We start from the raw sequence: 20,563 nt of genomic DNA, 5'->3' as shown, positions 1-20,563 counted from the left end.
TGAACAGAGCAGAGCTGAAAGATAGACAGTTTAGAGCATAGAAGGATCTGAAAATGGGTGCCACATGAGCTGGTATATAATATAATAAATATAATGCAAACATGTCATTGTCGAAATAGAATATTTTGCTCAGCGTCTGAGTCTGGGTATGAGTGGGCGGAGACAACTCTCTCCAACATTGTGAATTTGGAATCCAGTATCCGTGTTACAATTCTCAGTGACAATAACAAATCAATTTAAATCAGTAAAATGTAATCAATCACCGGTTGAATAAAGTGAGTGTCAGAAAGAGCCTTGTGAAAAAAACATGTCGGTTTCATGTTTTTAATAGGAAGCAAACTATCATGTGTATTTTAAAAATGTAATGTTGGCCATGGTTCCATCACCTGTACGTATCATCTGAATATATCTAAGTACTTCTTACACAACCTACAGCCAGAATGACCTTAATTTCATGTCCATCCTTTTGTGTTTCAGTGAGCACCCCTAATTTCCCTGATTTACATATTGCTGTCAATCACACCCAATGGAATCCAATCAGAAAGCAGGGGATGACCTGGCCGGGACCCAGAAGGAGGTGGCCCTCAGGGCCCTGATACAACGCACAGGATATCAGCTGCTCCAGGTGTGTGTGTGTGTGTGTGTGTGTGTGTGTGTGTGTGTGTGTGTGTGTGTGTGTGTGTGTGTGTGTGTGTGTGTGTGTGTGTGTGTGTGTGTGTGTGTGTGTGTGTGTGTGTGTGTGTGTGTGTGTGTGTGTGTGAGTGTGTGTTTGTGTGTGTGGGTGAGTGTGTGTGTGTGAAAGTGACTGTGCGTGTGCCCACAAGCATGTAATAAAATACATGTATGCATAATGTACTAATTGTACAAATGTTCAAGTACCAATGGAAGCTAAGTAAAACAACTAGCAATCTAATCAAACACAGCGCTTTGGAAAAATGCTTCACTCTATTAACAGCCTCAAAGGTTACAAAACAGCGTTATCTGTGCACTAGAGTTCATTGTAACCACTCCACAGTATCAGCCCCATGTTATTATTGAGCACAAGCCTGTCTTTGGATAATGATTACTCACATATTCTTAAGACTCACTATGGGGACCTCTTTCAAGAACATATCTGAGTCAAAATAGAACAGAAACAAGAAATAGGTTAAGATTGGATATAGATTTATGTTCTATTGCTTTTAACTCACTATATCAATCAATTTTAAATTACTTTTTGTGCACTGAAGCTTAAGCTACAAAAAAAGGTACTTGAGTATTGTGGCAATAACGTCAGCCTATGTTCTGCTATTTTTCGTATTATTCTTATACGCATTGACTTTTCCCAGCAACAAGTATGGGAAAGGCGCGTAGCATACTTTAAATAACAATAAATATCAATGATAGAATGATGCATTACAAGCAAGGATTGGACCTCATGTTTAACAGCTGAAACAGATATCAGAGAGTGCATCAATTCTGTCATGACATCAGTAACATTTCAAATGCTCTTTCCAAAAAGTTAGTTTTTGTTGTTTTTATGTACCGAAAAGTTTGGCAATTAAAACATCAAATTCTTTCATTCTTTCATCCTTTTATTGGTTGAAATTGGTGGAGATGAGTATTGAATGAATGGCATTGACCAAAGTATTGTGTGATTCAAAGAAATGGATACACCTATAATATATTATATATAAGAATGTGACAGCAGTTATTGCATTCGTTTGAAATGAGGCCACAAATGGGGCCCACCTTACTAACCTGAAGCAGACGTTACCTCAGCCCCCTGACTGTCAACGTCAAAGTCAGAGGATAAGTGCAGGGCAAATTGGCTTTTGGACCTAAAGGTCTTTGGCTTTCTGCAAAGTTCTTGTTTCAGTGATGAGTGTGTGTGTGTGTGTGTGTGTGTGTGTGTGTGTGTGTGTGTGTGTGTGTGTGTGTGTGTGTGTGTGTGTGTGTGTGTGTGTGTGTGTGTGTGTGTGTGTGTGTTTGTGTGTGTGTGTGTGTGTGTAAGTGTGTGTTTGTGTGTGTGTGTGTGTATGTCTGTGTGTGCGTGTGTGTGCGTGTGTTTCTGTGTGTGTGTGTGTGTGTGTGTGTGTGTGTGTGTGTGTGTGTGTGTGTTTGTGTGCTAGTTTGTGTGTTTGCGCCACCATGTGGGCAATGTACGCCAACGCAGTAGAAACATGACATATCCCTTCCTGCTCATCATAACCGTTCTCCAATATCCCCTTCATCTTCCTCTATCTCTATCTCTCTACCTCCATCAAACCAGTAGTAGTAGTGCATGCACGGGCGTGTCAGTCGAGGGCCTGAAACCTATACACTCCGTGGCTCAATCATATAATGTTATGATTTATGTCTGTTATATAATCTCCCTGATCCATGAAACATAAGAATTTGAAATGTAGTGAATGATTTATTTAGTAGGAAGCCGTGCAATCAGCGAGAGCTTGTGTCGGGGTCTTGCATCACTGTTGCCCCTCCCGACTGAGACGTTTGTGTTTCCTCCACACAGGAGAACGGCCAGCGGCGGTTTGGAGGGCCCCCGCCGGGCTGGGAGGGGCCCCCACCAGAGAGGGGCAGTGAGATCTTCGTTGGGAAGCTCCCCAGAGACCTGTTTGAGGACGAACTGGTGCCTCTCTGTGAGAAGGTGAGCAGGAGGAGACTCCACACACTCACAACACATGAATGCAGATTGTGTTTACTGGTCCATACGGAATATCTCTTACCCAAGTTGACCGATTAATGCTCACTTTATAGTCTTATAGTTCACCCATTATCTACATGACCTTGTGAGGTTATCAACAAAAGTGTAGCTAAGTTATCTAGTTTGGGATTGTTCACCGTATCCTATCTCTGTAAATGTTTATCATAAATCTCTCTCTCTCTGTCTCTCTCTCTCTCTCTCTATCCCTCTCTCTCTCTCTGTCTCTCTCTCTCTCTCTCTCTCTCTCTCTCTCTCTCTCTCTCTCTCTCTCTCTCTCTCTCTCTCTCTCTCTCTCTCTCCCTCGCCCTCCCCCTCCTTTCTCAGTTTGGTAAGGTGTATGAGGTGAGGATGATGATGGACTTCAACGGGAACAACAGGGGCTATGCCTTCGTCACCTTCCACACCAAACAGGAAGCCAAGACGGCCATGAAGCAGCTCAATAACTATGAGATCAGGTTTGTGGTGGTCATGACGTCGCCGCCCAGGCCAATGCACCTCACTTTTACACACTTAACACTCCATTGAGAAGTAGTCTATGTTCAATTATGTTCAATTAAGTACCAATGTTTAATTCATATTATGGCTGGGCGCACTAATCAACCCGTGACTTAGGGTTAGTTCCTGCCTGTGGTCAGAGGCTCCATGTTATTCATTTTCTCATTCAACCCTCGGCCTCTGTCTTCACTGTCTTATTAAGGTATGAAAGAACAGACAAATCATCGATGGAGAGTTAACGTTGTGGATGTATGGATGTCCGATATCTGTGATTTCACAAATGCTAGAACTAGGCATTCACACGATCAGTCAGTTTTGAAGAAACGTCCCGTTCAACCCTTTTGAGACAATTCCCTGTCTGTCTTTAATGTCATGTTAAAAAAAACAACGAATTTAACAGCTACAGTATCCTTAAAAATCTGTCAATCCGTGTCTGTTGTCGGTTAATTTCAAACTGCTCGACGTTTGAGGGAAAACATTGCAACAAACCAACACCGAAACGTCCTGAACGTCCTCAGGAACGGCCGTCTGCTGGGCGTGTGCGCCAGCGTGGACAACTGCCGCCTCTTCGTGGGCGGCATCCCCAAGACCAAGAAGCGCGAGGAGATCCTGACGGAGATGAGGAAAGTGACGGACGGCGTCATAGAGGTCATCGTCTACCCCAGCGCCGCCGACAAGACCAAGAACCGAGGCTTCGCCTTTGTGGAGTACGAGAGCCACCGGGCCGCCGCCATGGCGCGCCGCAAACTGCTGCCAGGTAGGGAACCGAAGGCGGCCATGTTGGATCTAACTGCTACTCTACTGATGTCATTCTACCTGCCGCCAATAAAACAAGGACATTTCTACATTTCTAAACTGAATCAATCGATTGCCTCAGGATTTCTGAGGCAGTAATGAGCTTTAATTTTTTTTTAAATTTCTTAAGCATTTGTTACATCAAATAAGATGAATGACTTTACACCCAATTCAAATCACAATCACAAAACCAACCTGAAAAAAACAATGCAATTTTACGTTTTAAAAAGATAGGGATCTCAGTGAGGAAGGTAAAGTGATTCCCATATGCTGCGTGTATTCAAGCACTTTAGCGCATTCTGCTGAGTCACCCGATCGACTCACCTCTATTCCAGGGTCATGGTCCGATACTGGGGGAGACCTTCCCATGATAAGATATGACACAGATAAGCTAGTCAGTTTATACGCAACACGTAGATGTGTTGTGGGTATCACCACCTTATCAGAAGCGTATTGGGGAATATTATAAACTTTGTAATCTTCAATAATGTCTGTTGCTTGTTTCTTGCTGGATTTGTGTTTTGTTCAAAAGTCAATTATTTAGACTTAATTTGTGTAGAGTACTTAAATTCAAACAGCATGTAGCTGTGGGTAGAAAATACAATTAAATAATGAATACAATGAGTAAAATGCAATGTGCATCAAAAGGTTGTTGAAAAGGGCTTCCAGTAAAGTGGAGGAATACAGGTAATAAACAGGAAGCAAGAATATTGACGAAATAAGATAACGCCTTAATAAAACGGTCAAACTAGTTCTCAGTAACAGGGTATTTCCTGATTCTTGGTAAATGAGTTGTTTAATGTTTCCTATCATTCCAATGAACTGACATATCATGTGAAATTCAGAGTTAAATGATTAGATAAAATTAAGTGTTGTTACTGGCAGCCATTTTAGCTCCACCTCCGTAGTGTCTTGTTTTGTTGACCTCAGTCTAGCTTGTTTCCCCCCCCCCCCCCACACACACACATTTCCTGAATCTATTCCCTTCGATTCCATGCATCTCTGTACGTTTCCATAGACTAGTCTTCCTTGATGTAAGGTGACATTTCTGTCTCCTTCCATTTCCTCAGGCCGCATTCAGCTGTGGGGCCACGCTATCGCCGTGGACTGGGCGGAGCCAGAGGTGGAGGTGGACGAGGACACCATGGCAACCGTCAAGATCCTGTACATCAGGAACCTGATGCTGCAGACCGCAGAGGAGACCATAGAGAAGGAGTTTAACAGCATCAAGCCAGGTAGACACTTCATATACTATAGTACGTAGTGCTGATATTAAAACGGTTGACAATAGCAGAGAGCTGATGTAGAAAGAGTTCAGCAGCATCAAGCTAGGTTGACGCTTCATATGCTATAGCACTTTTAGAAGGAGTGCTGATAATAACACTGGTGACTACAACAGAGACATAATGACGAAAGTGTTAAACAGCAGTATTGCTCAGGTAGTATCAACATAATTGTAGTACCACTACAAGTAGTTGAAGTAGCAAAAGTGATACTACTACCGGTGACTTTTAAGAGTACTGCTGTGATGATAACATTAAAAAACAAATAACCATCGAATCGTTTCAACTGGCTGGAGAGTCTTCACTCAAGTCGTCATGTTAATGAAATGCCAGGCGTTAAAGTGACCGCCGAACGGTGTGACGTGAGCGTGAAGAGCCCTCTGCTCCTCCACAGGGTCCGTGGAGCGCGTGAAGAAGATCCGAGACTACGCCTTCGTCCACTTCACCCTGCGGGAGGACGCCATCACCGCTATGAACGCCCTCAACGGGAAGGTCAGCGCCTCCGTCCGTCTCCGATCGGATGTTTGAGACTCCGATCTAAATGTATCGATTACAGGGCCCCCCACTCCAACCCATAAATAAGCCTTAACAATTATTTTACAAGTATTTCCTTATGTCTATCAGTGTCGGCGCCCCAGTCTAGTTTTCCTACCTGTTCTGTGAGCTGCCCCCCCGTCACAACGACCCCTCCACTCTCCCCCCCCCCCCCCCCCCCCCCCCTCCCCCCAGCTGATCGAGGGATCCCCCATCGAGGTGACCCTGGCCAAGCCCGTGGACAAGGACAGCTACGTGCGCTACACCCGCGGAACCGGGGGGCGGGGCAGCTCGCTGCAACAGACCGACTACACCGCCTACACCGTGGGACAGGTGAGCAGGGCGGAGCCACCGCCGTCCGCCTTCAGCACAACGGTACAGAGGACGCCCGCTCAGAGGTCTGAGTGTAGCAGCGCTTGATTATACGGGGGCCTCATCTACTGCAGTTGTGTTCCAACCTGCGGTACGCGTGCCGCTGGTGGTACACGAGGGTCCTGCAGGGGACGCGTCTGAATTTATTCTTGAATTATATGAATATCCTCCTATCCTCTGTTTACCTATGTTTGACTTCTGGCTTAGGTAATCGTGTGCCAAGTGGGCATTGTTCATTTTTGATCAGCTAGAGCATGTGTATTTATAGTTGTTGTATTTACCATTTTTCATATGAGGATGTCTGCGAAAGGTCTTCATGACAATTTAGTGGTCCACCTAGAAGTCTAAGGTTGGGAACCACTGCTCTACTGGATTATCACAATTGAGTGCCGGTCTTAATGACTCAAATATAACTGTAATGTGTCTGTTTTTTCTAACAGCCCTTGCTTATTATCTTATCTAATCTAATCTTGACTTAATAGTTATTATTTTTCTATTGATTTTTTTAATGAGGTTTTTCATCGTAAGTTATTTAATTGCGTTATGCCTGTTAAATGTCTGTCATTCTTATTTTCTTATTTGATCACATTTATTTTCACTTAAACCAACTCCCTACCGCCCTCCCTCCCTCCCTCCCCCTCCCTCCAGGTGTACGACCCCACCGCGGCCTACCTGGGCGCGCCCGTGTTCTACGCCCCCCAGGCGTACGCGGCCGTGCCCAGTCAGTTCCGCTTCCCGCCCTCCAAGGCCCCCATCGGGGGGCGGGGCCTCATCAGACCGCCCTCCGTCAGAGGTGAGCAGGCCCCAGCACTCACCGTTTAGTTTAGCTGTGTTTATATTTAGAGTTATTGAATACCTTAAAGTGTGTTTCATTATTTATCATAAAGGTGTAATTGTGAACAAATCTACCGTTTATTAATCAAAAGCCTTGAAAAGAGCCTTGAAATTTGTTTTCTCACATTATGGTAATCACCAATCTGGTTTCCAGACCCACTTTTTGAGTGGCTTTGAGCATTGATTTATTATTTTGGAGTTTTCATTTTGTCACTCAAAATTGAATCATGACATTTTTGAATAACAAAGTGCACATGAATAACAGGGTTTATGTGTTTGCACTCCATATTGTTAAATTAGATATCTGATTGACGTACTTTACTATCTGTATCTCGCTGCGCCTGCATATTACAGTCTACAGACTGAATCAGAAACACAAATAAGGAAATTGATGTCTCAGTATTACTATCAATCCATTTGAAATCAAATCACATTGAAATTTTCTTTGATAAGATCAAACCAATGATCAAAGGTCCAAACCATCTTCACTTCAAATTCAGAACCTGTGGTTGGATCAAGGAAATCCACCTATTTCATCAAGGTTCTGATAATGAAAAATCAAGTCCAAAGTGCTCATTCGTCTAATCAATGAAAAAACCAATGAGAAAAAAAACGTTGTGATCATTCAAATTGACCTCCCAGCAAGCAGAGCCTTTTGAGGAGAAGAATCATGTGACTGTACTGTGCTGGCTAAGCAGAAATCATTCAGCGACATGGTTGTAGCCTCCACCTCACTGAACCTCGCTCCGTGGACTAGCTGATTCCTAATATTTTATTTGATTGGGAGGGTCCAAACTCTACACATTTGAGTAGAAGCAACACATTTAAATTATATTGCATTCAATTAAACTATACAATATTATGCATGATTAGAGTAGATTAGTTTAGATTTGATTAGAATTGAATTATTTTGAATTAGAATAGATAAGCATTATAGAGACTAGATACCATTACATAAAACAAGATTATACGATTAAACTCAATTTTAAACTAGATTAGACTACATAAGATTAGACACATAGGCCTACAACATATAAACGTTGGCTCATCGAAGCAGTCCCTGATTCTGGCTACAACCATCTCCGCACCTCAGGCTAATTTGTTTTTGCTTTCCTCCAACGTTGATTTCCCGTGATTTGATTGATTTCAATGCCCTCTTGGTTTTCCTGTAGAAATTTACATGACTGTACCTGTAGGGGCTGCTGGGGTGCGGGGTCTGGGGGGGAGGGGCTACCTGGCCTACGCCGCCGCGGGGGGCGTGGGCGGCGTGGGGCGCATGGTGGCGCCCGGCGGGGGCATGGGCGCCGCCTACGGGCTGAAGGCGGACAAGCGGGCGGAGGACAAGCTGTACGACCTGCTGCCCGGCATGGAGCTCACCCCCTTGAACCCCTCCGCCATGGGCCTCAAGCTCCCCGAGATAAAGCACCCGCCACAGGTGAGTGGCCGCGCCCGGGGGGACACTGGCACCCTATTGGTTGGCGTCGGAGTCGTTTGTTCCGGGACGATTGAGAGAGTAACAATGAAGACCTGGCCGATTTGGATAAACCGAGGAATAATATTTTTCTCGTTTTCTATGCAACCGTGAAGTTTTGTGAAAGAGACAAACCAATATTTTAGCCGCAAACAGGCAGTTCTACCTCTACAAGCGCCAATGACCGTTGAAACAGAGTGACTATTAACAGCACAAATATAGGCACAAGTGGATCGACATTTAGTATCGCTCGGAAAAGATCGGAACTTCAACGCCCTTTTCGGTTTCATGTTTTCGGCCGACGCGAGACAGTATTTCAGCTTCGTCATGTGCAGTTTCCACCGTGTACGCGTATCCACCGTGCTCCCCGTGGTCTCCCCCTGACTCTGCGTCCCTGCCCCGGCCCCGGCTCCAGGTGCTGGAGGAGGTGTGTCAGAAGAACAACTGGGGCCAGCCCGTCTACCAGCTGCACTCGGCCATCAGCCCTGACCAGAGGCAGCTGTTCCTCTATAAGGTCACCATCCCCGCCCTCGCCACGCAGTACCCCAACGTGTGAGTCCATCAGGACGCAGACAAACGCTTCTTTGTGGGCCTTTTGTGGGATTTCATATCAATTTCTGAAAATGTCGTTTCAATGCGATTGCCAGGGTGGATCAGGTGAATCTCTCCATCTCTCCCACTCTAAATGTATCATTGTAAATATTTGTATTATTACAGTATACTTTTGCAGTATTTATGGATGGCCAGATGAGGGATGGAGGGGTGATGGATGGATGATGGAATGATTAATGGGGAGGGGTGGACAGTACTAATTATAGTATTCTGCACAATACACATGCACAATAACACAATTTATTTCCTTGTTGACATATGTCTCTCTCTCTGTTTGCTCCGGGTCCCCCAGCCATCCGTTCACCCCTTCTAAGCTGTGCAGTGCTGTAGACGAGGCCAAGGTGCACGCAGCGGAGCATGCGCTGCAGACCCTGGGCCTGCCAACAGATGGCGCTGCCGACCTCGCTGCCGCCAATGCTGGCGTAACTTCAGTGGCCTTCCCAGGTATGTGAAGGTCCGTACCCCAAACCCAACTAACTATTTCCATAAAACCTTAACTTTTTTCTTTCTTTTCTCCTGCCATGAATTAAAAAAGTTGTACTAACCATGTCCGTGAATTATTGAGTAATTCAAGAAGTATATATTATTTTTTTGCAAGAGGAATCTATTCTTATTGTAGACCTACCTGGACGTTTGGTAGGTTCAGGAATCGTTAGGTTCAATATAATAATAAACACGGGTTAGCACCTTTCAACGCGAGTAATAAAGTGCTGAGCATCAGAGTCAAATGCCCTCAACAGAATGTGGATGCATTGTAATGACGGATAATAAATAATACATTGTGAGGATTCTCCCCCCTCCTCTGTTTCCAGGCTACCCCTTGGCCACCCCCTCCACCACGGCCCAGCTGAAGCAGGCGGTGTCTCTGGGCCAGGACCTCATGGCCTACACCACCTACGAGGGATACCCCGCCTTCGCCATGGCAACCCGCCACGCTGACGGATATGGGGTGTTCTGATCAAAACTGACTTTGGTAACAACAGATTCGGCGCATTTGAATGTTAACATAAATTAAAGGAAGTGGGGAGGTTGGGGAGTTGACAGAGAAAAAGTTAGGGTTTTTAAAAGATCTTGAAGGTCCAAGGAAACTTTCCTTGAAGATTTCATCATTCTGACTGCTGGTTGGTAGTTATTTGCCGATTGTTTCTTTCTGACAATTTTTATTTTAGTAATTTTTTACCTTTCTTTCCTTTTCAAATAGATTATCTCATATTTACAATCACAAGCTGAGTTGTATTAATTATTTGAATGAATTATTCCTTGAATTTAAAAATTAAACCGAATAATGATATAGGTGTGTAGTGTTTTGTGGCTGTCCTTGACAACTATTTTTGGGAATGGGTTCTTTTTCTATGGGTATTTTTCTAAGTGGATTTGTATTTTTTATTTTTTGAAGAAAATAAGCGTGTTTACTTTTTATTACAAAGAACAGCCATCATCTTTGTTATTTTTCCATTAGTTATCTGTACATAACTAAAATAAAAGACCATATTAGTTAAATACATTGTTTTCTAAATCCAATTCCCGCAATATTTCAGTTGCATATGTAGGCCAATGTAATGTATTTGTTGTTCTTAGTTTACTTATTCTGTCTCGTGTTCGAGATGTTTTCTTTGAACAATGTGGAAGCAAATGCATGAAGAGGAAAAAAGTTCTCCCTCGTGAGATGTAGTATTGTTTTTGGTGTTCAGAAAACATAATCTGCTGAGATATATTTTCAATGTTCTCTACAGGCCCTGGTAGTGAGGTATGTAAGAACTGAAGTATTAGGTTTTCCCAAGGGCATTTAGAAGGAGCTGTGTTGGTACTTAATACCTTCATTGGTTTTTCTGTGGTTTAATGATGTTTGTATTATTTACCCATTCTTGTGGTGTATTACTTTTTCCATTCCATTCTTGAAGCCTAGCCAGAGAAATGTATGTCCCAACTCTGTCTCTAGACCTGTACAATTTGAAATGTAAAGATGCCATACCAGGCGTCCCAACAACAGAGAGCCGTGCCAGTTTTCTCAAATGTTGTAATGTGAAAATGTGGTTTGCATGTTAAAAGAGACAACTCGTTGCTGTTTGAAGTACACACAGGTATCATTGTAAAGGTCTATTCCTCATGACATTGTTGATGTAGATCAGTCTTCCACAACTACCTTCTTATAACAAAAAGAAAACCCCCCCTTCCATTCATGAATTAACAATTAGCCTGCCAGTTCCTGTCTGTGAACACTAGTGTCTATTTTTGGGAGACAAAGTAAACAATCCAAAAAAGTTATTGATTTGAGATGAGGGACCCTGTATTCCACCTAATGCTAATTACATTACCACCTTCATGTTTCCTTGGGTCACATGACATTTGTACATTGCGTTTTATATACATTGATATAACAAGAATATAAAAACATTCATCCCTTTTGATAGTGTGCAAACAGTTAGCTTTCGTGATATTCTGTTATAAGCGCCTTTGTTTGGTTTTCCAGACAAGTTTAGTGAAGTTTCAATTAACTTATTATGCCAGAGCTTACAGGCAAAGCAGACTGATTGGTGACATCATGTTAGACACGAGCAATCTATCTCAGATCATCAGTTAGTAACTTTATACATCTCAGGTTGGCTCTTGGTGTTTCTTTCAAAACACACATGAACGACACATTCTAAACTTTGAACTAGCCAAAGCAGTGACAGTATTAAAAGTGTGTGTAGCACTTAGAACTTATTTTTATACCAGATTTTCTTTCTTTTTTTAGCATTTTTTGAGGATATTTAAAAATAAATTCTCTGTGCTCTAATAATTTGACTGGAGACACATAACTTGCGGTTCGGCTAATGAATGAATTGGTTTTGACAGTGATTTGTAATGGTTAAGCCAAAGTGTACACTAGTAAAATGGTGGTATTCAAAGAAAACTGCTTTGATGATTCTAATGTGCCTTGATCGATGATCGCCCCAATATAATGAATAAAACAACATTTGAAAAAATGAATGATTGTATTGATTTGAATGACATTGAAATAAAAGCAAGGTTGGGCGAGTTTATTTTTAAATATTTAACAATAGACGTTGTATAATAATTATTATATAAACAAATTTGTACTGACAAGTCAGTGCAAGTACTCAACTGAACCAAAATTATTATGGAATGAAAGATCATGACATAACAACATACTGTCTGATGATCAGTTTTATTTACATAATGAGTCGCTTTACTTATACTGATAGCATACAGTTATTTCACTGTCAATCTGGAGGCCATTCATTCTTGGCAAAATGATTATATTACAAAATGCCTTTAGATCCTGTTGCTTTTAGAAGGGTCAAACAAAGATGTCATGTGATTTGAAATGCTTCAAGAGGTCACCGTCAAGCCGGTCAAATGTCAAATGGTTTGATCTTAAATTCCTCCATTCGCCCATCCATACATCCATTTACCTATATATCCATCCACCCGTCAACTAAATCTCTTGGAGCCAAAAACATGGTATACCTAAATCATTTACTCCCTCCTATCACTGCATTTCCATCCCTTCCATCTCATTATTCACGTATGAGCGCTTCAGTAGTAATATGTGTGCGAGACGGCGAAGACGTCGGAGCTGCCCTGGTAAGCTGTGATGAGGGGCCGGAAGCCGACCATCTTCTTATAGTGTCCGAAGTGCTGGATCCTGTAGGAGCCCTGCTGGGCCGAGGCGGGGATGTGCCACTCCACCGTGGCGTTGCTCTCTCGGTTTGAACCCTTTACCCAGTGGAACCTGGAGGGGAGGGGAGAGGGGAGGGGAGGGGTGAGGAGAGGGGAGGAGAGGGGATGAGGGGAGAGGGGAGGGGAGGGAAGGGGTGAGGAGAGGGGAGGAGAGGGGATGAGGGGAGAGGGGGGGTGAGGATAAGGGAGGAGAGGAGGGGAGAGGTGAAGAGGGGAGAAGGGAGGAGAGGGGAGGGAAGGGGTGAGGAGAGGGGAGGAGAGGGGATGAGGGGAGAGGGAGGGTGAGGATAAGGGAGGAGAGGAGGGGAGAGGTGAAGAGGGGAGAACGGAGGAGAGGAGAGGAGGGGAGAGGGAGGGTGAGGAGAGGAGATGAGTGGAGAGGGTGGGGGGGTGAGGAGAAGAGATGATGGGAGAGGGGGGGAGAGGAGAGGGAGGTGAAGTGAGGAGTGGAGTTGAGAGGAGAGAAGAGGGGAGGTGAGGTGAGAAGAGGAGGGGAGGAGAGGAAACGATGGACAGGAGTTGAGTGAGGAGCAGAGATGTTAGGGGAGGTGGGTGGGGTAAGCAGAATGAAAGAGGAGCAGAGGGGAGGAGTAGTAGGTGAGAGGAGTGACAGGTGAAGAGAAAAGAGTAGAAGAGTAACGACAAGACTACAACCGTGGTGGAAACGCACGGCTCACCTGGTTTCCCATGATGCATCAGTGTGAACCACTTCCCAGCTTGAGGAGGTGTTCTGGAACACCTCCACTGTGACAAAGGTCTTGTCTCTCTGGAACAGGCACAGTCAGAAGAGTGAGAGAGCAGACAAGATATGAAGAGGATGAAGATGGGGAGGAGATGAATAGAATACTGAAACAATGAATGATGTATTAACTTACTATGTCACCAGAATGCCTGGGGTTTCCTGCTACAAATGTGACAGAGACTACGTCACCCTGTGAACACAAATACACACAGACACACACAATGAGGCAACTTGAATTCTAAAGAGATTGAGTGTTTTTGTTTAGGTGTTTCTATGTTTATGCTTGTGTGTGTGTGTGTGTGTGTGTGTGTGTGTGTGTGTGTGTGTGTGTGTGTGTGTGTGTGTGTGTGTGTGTGTGTGTGTGTGTGTGTGTGTGTGTGTGTGTGTGTGTGTGTGTGTGTGTGTTTGCATGCATGCATATGTGGTTGTGTGTGTCCTTACCACTCTGTAAACAGGCAGCACTTGCTCCAGCACTTGTCCAAAGCTGCTGTTGACAGGTTTCTTGTCTACGGGCGCAGCAGGCAGCAAGTTGGGCAGTTTGGCAAAGTACGGAGGCTCAGGGCCCCTCTGGAGCTCTGACTCTGTACCCTACCGACACACCAACCAACGAAGAAGAAACCATACACAGGGCAGAAGATACGATAAACACTTTGAGAGAGAAAAGCAGATGGACGGACGCAAAGACAGACAGACAGACAGATGGACGGGTCACCTGTGCGATGGCCCTGGCCAGGTTTGTGTATTTCTGCAGGTATGCACCCAGCGTGTGCGGGCCATAGATGGTCGACGCCCCTTCGTACCTCTGGATCTGAGTAGGGATACAGTCACTAGGGGGCCGTCATGAGACCCCCTTTACCCCTGAAGACAAACACAAACACACACACACACACACACACACATACATACCTGGTACTCTTCGTACGTTGTGATGTAGTGTGTGTAGGTGTTACTCAGGCCTGCGATGACCACCGTTGTGTCTTCAAAGGAACTTCCAGAATCCAGCTCCTACGCAAACACACACACACACAAAAACACGTATAGTAGTTGGTTAGTTAGTTAGTTATAGAGTTTGTTTGCGCGCGTGCGCGTGCGTGTGTGTATATATGTATATGTATGTCACCTGTTTGATGGCCTCTCGTATTCTTCTCCCTGACATGGTTCTGTTGAGAACATAGAGAACATTGATGATCCTTATCAGTGTTGCTAGCGGTAGCCTACCAGCTGAGCCTCATTCATGTAGCCTGTAAGCTAGCAGAGTAGCATTAACTGAATCCTGATGTCATGCTCTTACGTCATCTCTCCCGGCACGGCAACCACGGCAACAGAGCCGATAGTGATGATCTGCACGTCCACTATTTCAGGATGCCAGGGAACGGGCCAGGACATCTGGAGACAGGAAGTAATCAGGCCAGACAGGAAGTCATTAGGCAGTCATTACATCATCAAGCCAGACAGGAAGTCATGAGTCTGTCATTACGTCATCATGTTAATTTGATGCTCTACAGGCACCAGTGTTTTGTGCCGACCTCTCCGGTGCTGAACAAGATGGGTTTGGGTCGGTGGCATTCTTGCGTCTCATTGGATGGTTCTCCCACCAGGGCGTTCCTTATACCATCCCAGAAGGGGTCACCTTCCACCGCCCCTACACACACACACACGCACAGAGTCAGGTGCACCAACACACATACAAAGTTTCGCCATCATCATTGTTATCATTATCCTCCTCCTCCTCCTCCTCCCCCTCCCCCCCCCCTCCCCCTCCCCCTCCTCCCCCTCCCCCTCTCCTCCTCCCCCTCCTCCTCCTAGTGTTGGGTTCCATCCTGACCCTGGGTGAAGTTCAGGTCCCCTCCTCCGTCTGTGGTCCCTGCAGCGAAGCTGTGGCCCAGCGCAGGTTTACAGGTCCTGGCCTAACATCCATACACGCACACACACACACACACACACACACACACACACACACACACACACACACACACACACACACACACACACACACACACACACACACCCATACCCACGCAAGTGTTTGTTTTACTATCAAGGAACGGCTATTTATCACATTGGCCTTCAAGGTATTCAGATATGGGTTGTTAAGGAAAGGGCAAAGATTAGGCCTCTCCTCAAGGAGGATAGGGTAATGCACACACGTGCACACACGCAGGCACTCAAACCCCCCCCCCACACACACACACCCACACACCCACACACACACACACACAGGTACAGCCACAGGCTCACAATCAGACACACACACAAAAACAATATGTGCGAGTGCATGGTTGTCTTCTTGTGTGTGTGTGTGTGTGTGTGTGTGTGTGTGTGTGTGTGTGTGTGTGTGTGTGTGTGTGTGTGTGTGTGTGTGTGTGTGTGTGTGTGTGTGTGTGTATGTGTACTGTTTGTTAATGCGAATGTGTGGGTTTATGCCTGGGTTTGTGTATGTGTGAGTAAGTTAGTGTATGCGTTTGTGTAATTGTGTGTGTATTAGTGTGGCTTTGTGTGCTGGCTGACCGTGTGTGTTGAGTTGATCTGTACGGTGACATCAGTCATGTTGACCCACTGATGAGCAGCATGCAGAAACCCTGTCACTTCCCAGTCTGCCTTACCATACAGTTCCTAAAGGGGGCAGCAACCACACACCAGATGAGGACAACGCCATAAGAATGATTGGGAAGATGAGAATGTGATTTCACATCTTGTAAGCTCATTATAATCACGCTAATAATGTTTTATTTTATTTTGCCAATATTATTTCTTTAGTATAGGATTATATAGTATTAAATAGTTGTTAATTTTCAATTGAAATCTTATCAACAAAACAGCATTCCTCACCAGCAATTTATTTTTGCTGTCTGATGACTTCTACCACATTGGCAATGTCAATCAACAATACGAAACATTAAAAAAAGAAAAGAAAAAATCTTAGCATATTTCTACTCTCTCTCACATAGAAACAAGGACAAGAGACTTCAATGGGTTAGCACACAGCTGCCTAGCATATTTTTGGATTAAATGACATTCCACCTATATAACTTCTCCTTCTTGAAGCCTGTTCTGACTTAGAGATTCCTATTAGAGAACTAGGATACCATCTGTCTGCCATTTCACATCATCCTTAGAAGGCAGATGTGACATTTTGCCAGGCCGCATCAAGGACAGGAGGACAGACAGACAGACAGACAGACAGACAGACAGACAGACAGACAGACAGACAGACAGACAGACAGACAGACAGACAGACAGACAGACAGACAGACATAAGGGTGCCATGCAGTACTTAAAGGGCAGACAGACAGACAGATAGACAGAGGAAAGACAGACAGTACCTTGGCCTTCTTGTAGATGTTGTGTCCGATGAGTCGGGTGCTTTCAAACATGTCCTCACCCGGGCCATATGCTTGACACATCTTTGTCTACACACACAGTCACATACACCCATACAGACACATTTAATTTGGTGTGTATCTGTGCGCGCGTACATGCGTGCATGCATGCGTGCGTGTGCGCTCACCCCTCCTATAGGACAGGAGCTGTTGAGGTAGTCGCAGGGCAGACCAGTGTTGGCACACACCGGGCCTCTGGTGTTGGGACTGACGTCGCCAAGGTTACTGGAGGAAAACCCAGCCACAAACGGACCCTGAAGCAGACAAGAAGACAGAGGGATGGACAGAGGGATGTAGGCTCAGTTAAAAATAACTTGATTGCGGCAACTTTTGGTATATTTTATATTAGATATCACTGAAATGTTAAAAGTGCAGAAAAAACACACACAAAAACACAGACACACACACACACACACACACACGCACACCTTTCCAGGTAAGGACCCTCTGTTCTTGTCCTGTTCTAAAAGGTAGGCGGCGTATCCCATGTTGTCACTGCTGATCATCTGATTGGTGTAATTCATACTGACAGCGTGGACAGCGAACCAGCTGACAGGAAGGGCGGGACATTCATTACTTGCAAAACAATTACATACGGAAACAATTCTGAAAGGAACAGCTCATTCCCTCCTTGTTCAGAGTTTCTTTCCACAGTCGGGGTATGTTCCGTACCTCAGCATACCAACACCATCTCCGTCCAGATCCGTCAGCCTGAGCACCACCACCTGTTTGTCCGTATTGGTTTCATACCTTATAGACGATGAGAAATGGAATCAATACGTTTGAGCTTTATCCGCACACATTGCATACGAAATGCATTGAGTCTGTTTTGTCATCATCATTGTAATGATGCACCACAGCACCGTCACCACTTACACCACCACCACAATATCCACACTCATCATCACCAACACCGTCATCAGCGTAACCATCCCCCCCCCCCCCCCCCCCCCCCCACCACAATCACGACCTACATAGTCAACATCAGCAGAACCAACATCATTATAATCAGCATCAACACCACCACCACCACAATCAGCACCACCATGGTCACCCCCCCCCCCCCACCGCCACCACCATCAGCATCACCATCCCCACCACCTCATTCAGCATCATCATCCTCATCATCCTCCTCATCATAACAATCACTACCCCCACCCCAACAAGCCCCTCCAGGTCCTCCTCCAGCCCACCTGTCCCTCTCCTTCTGGGGGTTGTTGAGGTAGGACTGGGGGCTCCTGTTCAGGCTGCTGTCCTCCAGGGTTCCTTGGCTCATGTAGATCCGGCCCGGCCTGATGCTGCGGTGGGCTCTGTCTACGCTCTGGAGACCAACAGAGCGGTGTTACTCATTCATTGTAGTTACAAAGAGATTGACAAGGACGTGCTGGGCTATGGCTATCCTCTGAAATTCAGATGGCGTCTTCATCCATCTTATTTGTGTCACAGTGTGTGCATCACACACACACACCTGGACGATGCCGTCCACCAGGGCCTTGACGGCGGGCTTGACGTAGCCCTTGCTGGTGATTATGAACAAGGTGTACTGGAAGTATCCGGCCGGACCCCCATGGGTGTGGGTCCCACTCAGAACCACGTTGTCCTGGCGATACAGGGTCCCATACTTCACCTGAAGGGCCTTCAGGACCTGCAAGAGACAATATATATGCATATTTATATCAATAAATGTATGTCTATACATATATATATATACATATATATACATACATACATACATACATACATACATACATACATACATATACTGTATATATATAATGAATATCAGGAGATATAAGGAAATAGAGACAGACAGTCAAACAGATAGAGAGGCAGACAGACAGATCAACAGACAGACTCACAGAATTACAGCGAATTGGAAAAAGGTGAGACAGACAAAAGAACAATCTTTATAGATATGTACCAGGAGATACAGTGAGATGGACAGACAGACAGACAGACAGACAGACAGACAGACAGACAGACAGACAGACGTCCAGCAGAAAGCCAGACATGACACAGTGATAAAACAGAAAGTCAGAAATATTGCCCTTCCTTCCGCCATTGATCTACTGTCCAAAAGACAGACTGACAGACAGACCTCAAGTCTCAGCCTCTGAGAAACCATCCCGATATCGGCGGTGATGAAGACCACCCTCTTATGCCCGTCGTCCACGATGAAGGCCCTGCTGAACAGACGGGTGTGGATGCCGGCCGCTGTCTGCTGGGGAACAGCATAGCCCATCTAGGGGGGGGGGGGGGGGGGGAAGAGAGAGAGAGAGAGAGAGAGAGAGAGAGAGAGAGAGAGAGAGAGAGAGAGAGAGAGAGAGAGAGAGAGAGAGAGAGAAAGAGAGAGAACGAGAACGAGAACGAGAACGAGAGAGAGAGAGAACGAGAGAGAGTAAGAAACGGTAGAGATACAAAGACAGAGCGGGAGTCAGAGAGAGTGAGAGTGTGTGTGTGGTCTTGCGACAAACAGACCAGAGGGATATCAGCAGGAGGTCCAGTACAATCGGCGCGACCCACCCCGATCAGGTAGGGGGGGTCCTGGGAGGGAACGGTTGGGTATGGGTCTTTAGAGAGTTAGAGGGAGAGGAGGGTGAGGAGGGAGAGAAGAGGAGCGGACAGGAGAAGGAGAAGAAAGAGGATACCAGAAAGACTTAATGCAATGTATGTATCACAACAGTGTGTTACTACAGTGATTAAGACCCTCCTGATTTATGTAGATATTTGTATGTGTACAGATATGTTATCACATGTGTGCTTGGCTGTGTGTGTTTGCATGTGTAAGCATCTTGGCCTGTGTGTGTGTGTGTGTGTGTGTGTGTGTGTGTGTGTGTGTGTGTGTGTGTGTGTGTGTGTGTGTGTGTGTTCTTACATGTGATTGCCTGAGTCAAGAGTGTGATCAATGTCACAGTGACAGCGGCAACGGTGAGGAATATGAGCACCTTGAACACCAATAGACAAGAGAGACCACAGCACAGTACGCGCCGCACATCCATGGCTCTGTAGCCCACACAAAGGCATGCACACACAAACAAAAAAGTATGCTTAGACTCATATACACATGCACACACTCACATGTGCATGCATAGTAGACACATATACACACACACAAATACACAAAGATGTTCTCAGACACAGTAACTTATATTTAAGGTCGATATGTATTGCATTACTTCATGCTAAAATGGCCAAAATAATGAAGTCGTCAGAACAAGGCATACTAATCTATTAGTGCAATATGTAGAAAGGTCCACAGAACTGCAAAGAAAGAACGCTACGTTTGGATATTAATAGAAAGACACACTCAAGGGAGATTACTACAACAATGTGTTTTTCCACTACTACTAGTACTAGTATAGCCTACAAGTCCATCCATACACTTTTCCACCTGGCATTAAACTTAGACTTTACGACGTACAAAATGCAATATAAAAGTAATACAAGTACAACTTACATTAAGCAGTTTTAAACTTTTCCTGTTAATCCTGCAACGTGTTTACCAGAATGCTCTGTGGATGGCAAGGGAAAGGTTTCCCACAACACTGTTAAATACCTCTCCACTCTTGGCTTATCAGAGATGAAGACGGTAAAACCTGCTTTGACCAAGAGTTCAGGTGGTTATACAACTGGCTGTGACCCATATGTTTTGATAAGATGTAGGCGTGTTAA

The 20,563-nt window shown here is 45.0% G+C and overlaps 2 protein-coding genes across 5 annotated transcripts in view; one reads left to right on the top strand and one right to left on the bottom strand.

Annotated features, from left to right (window-relative positions):
• a1cf (apobec1 complementation factor) overlaps positions 1-12,055 on the top strand; it is a 17,625-nt gene extending 5,570 nt beyond the window's left edge. The window contains exons 2-13 of one of the 3 annotated variants that reach the window (XM_030339486.1): positions 478-625; positions 2,495-2,629; positions 3,011-3,141; positions 3,700-3,938; positions 5,047-5,211; positions 5,654-5,751; positions 5,989-6,126; positions 6,814-6,958; positions 8,196-8,434; positions 8,886-9,022; positions 9,375-9,526; positions 9,895-12,055. In XM_030339486.1, coding sequence (XP_030195346.1) covers positions 527-625; positions 2,495-2,629; positions 3,011-3,141; positions 3,700-3,938; positions 5,047-5,211; positions 5,654-5,751; positions 5,989-6,126; positions 6,814-6,958; positions 8,196-8,434; positions 8,886-9,022; positions 9,375-9,526; positions 9,895-10,040 — 1,824 coding nt within the window. In that variant the 5' untranslated portion in view covers positions 478-526 and the 3' untranslated portion in view covers positions 10,041-12,055. Of the gene's footprint in view, positions 1-477; positions 626-2,494; positions 2,630-3,010; positions 3,142-3,699; positions 3,939-5,046; positions 5,212-5,653; positions 5,752-5,988; positions 6,127-6,813; positions 6,959-8,171; positions 8,435-8,885; positions 9,023-9,374; positions 9,537-9,894 lie in introns of all 3 variants that reach the window. The other 2 variants (XM_030339485.1, XM_030339487.1) reach the window with 2 other exon arrangements.
• asah2 (N-acylsphingosine amidohydrolase 2) lies at positions 11,476-20,552 on the bottom strand. Of its 2 annotated transcripts, XM_030339483.1 has the most exons (21): positions 20,349-20,551; positions 19,767-19,894; positions 19,370-19,461; positions 18,990-19,133; positions 18,360-18,536; positions 18,085-18,212; positions 17,564-17,641; positions 17,320-17,440; positions 17,020-17,145; positions 16,835-16,921; positions 16,020-16,124; positions 15,337-15,418; positions 15,038-15,153; positions 14,803-14,897; positions 14,632-14,671; positions 14,418-14,516; positions 14,224-14,319; positions 13,953-14,099; positions 13,645-13,701; positions 13,447-13,535; positions 11,476-12,821 (listed from the first exon to the last, which is right to left on the bottom strand). In XM_030339483.1, the coding sequence occupies exons 2-21, from the start codon at positions 19,888-19,890 to the stop codon at positions 12,626-12,628; spliced, it is 2,199 nt and encodes a 732-aa protein (XP_030195343.1). In that variant the 5' UTR covers positions 19,891-19,894; positions 20,349-20,551; the 3' UTR covers positions 11,476-12,625. The 2 variants fall into 2 exon arrangements, with proteins under 2 accessions (XP_030195343.1, XP_030195344.1); XM_030339484.1 differs by lacking the exons at positions 19,370-19,461; positions 19,767-19,894 and having other exon boundaries at positions 20,349-20,552.
• Between the last annotated feature and the right edge of the window lie 11 nt (positions 20,553-20,563).

This window comes from Gadus morhua, chromosome 18 (genome assembly GCF_902167405.1).
Source record: "Gadus morhua chromosome 18, gadMor3.0, whole genome shotgun sequence".
In the NCBI taxonomy this organism is placed as follows: Eukaryota; Metazoa; Chordata; class Actinopteri; order Gadiformes; family Gadidae; genus Gadus; species Gadus morhua.
Note: the sequence above shows the minus strand (reverse complement) of the source record. Positions and strands in the feature narration are given on the sequence as shown.

Coding starts and splice junctions, on each gene's coding strand:
- asah2 (XM_030339483.1), bottom strand. CDS start 19,890: ATGGATGTGCGGCGCGTACTGTGCTGTGGTCTCTCTTGTCTATTGGTG. Junction 16,922..17,019: donor GCTCCTGTCCTATAGGAGGG/GTGAGCGCACAC, acceptor CTGTGTGTGTAG/ACAAAGATGTGTCAAGCATA. Junction 14,517..14,631: donor TACGAGAGGCCATCAAACAG/GTGACATACATA, acceptor GTGTTTGCGTAG/GAGCTGGATTCTGGAAGTTC.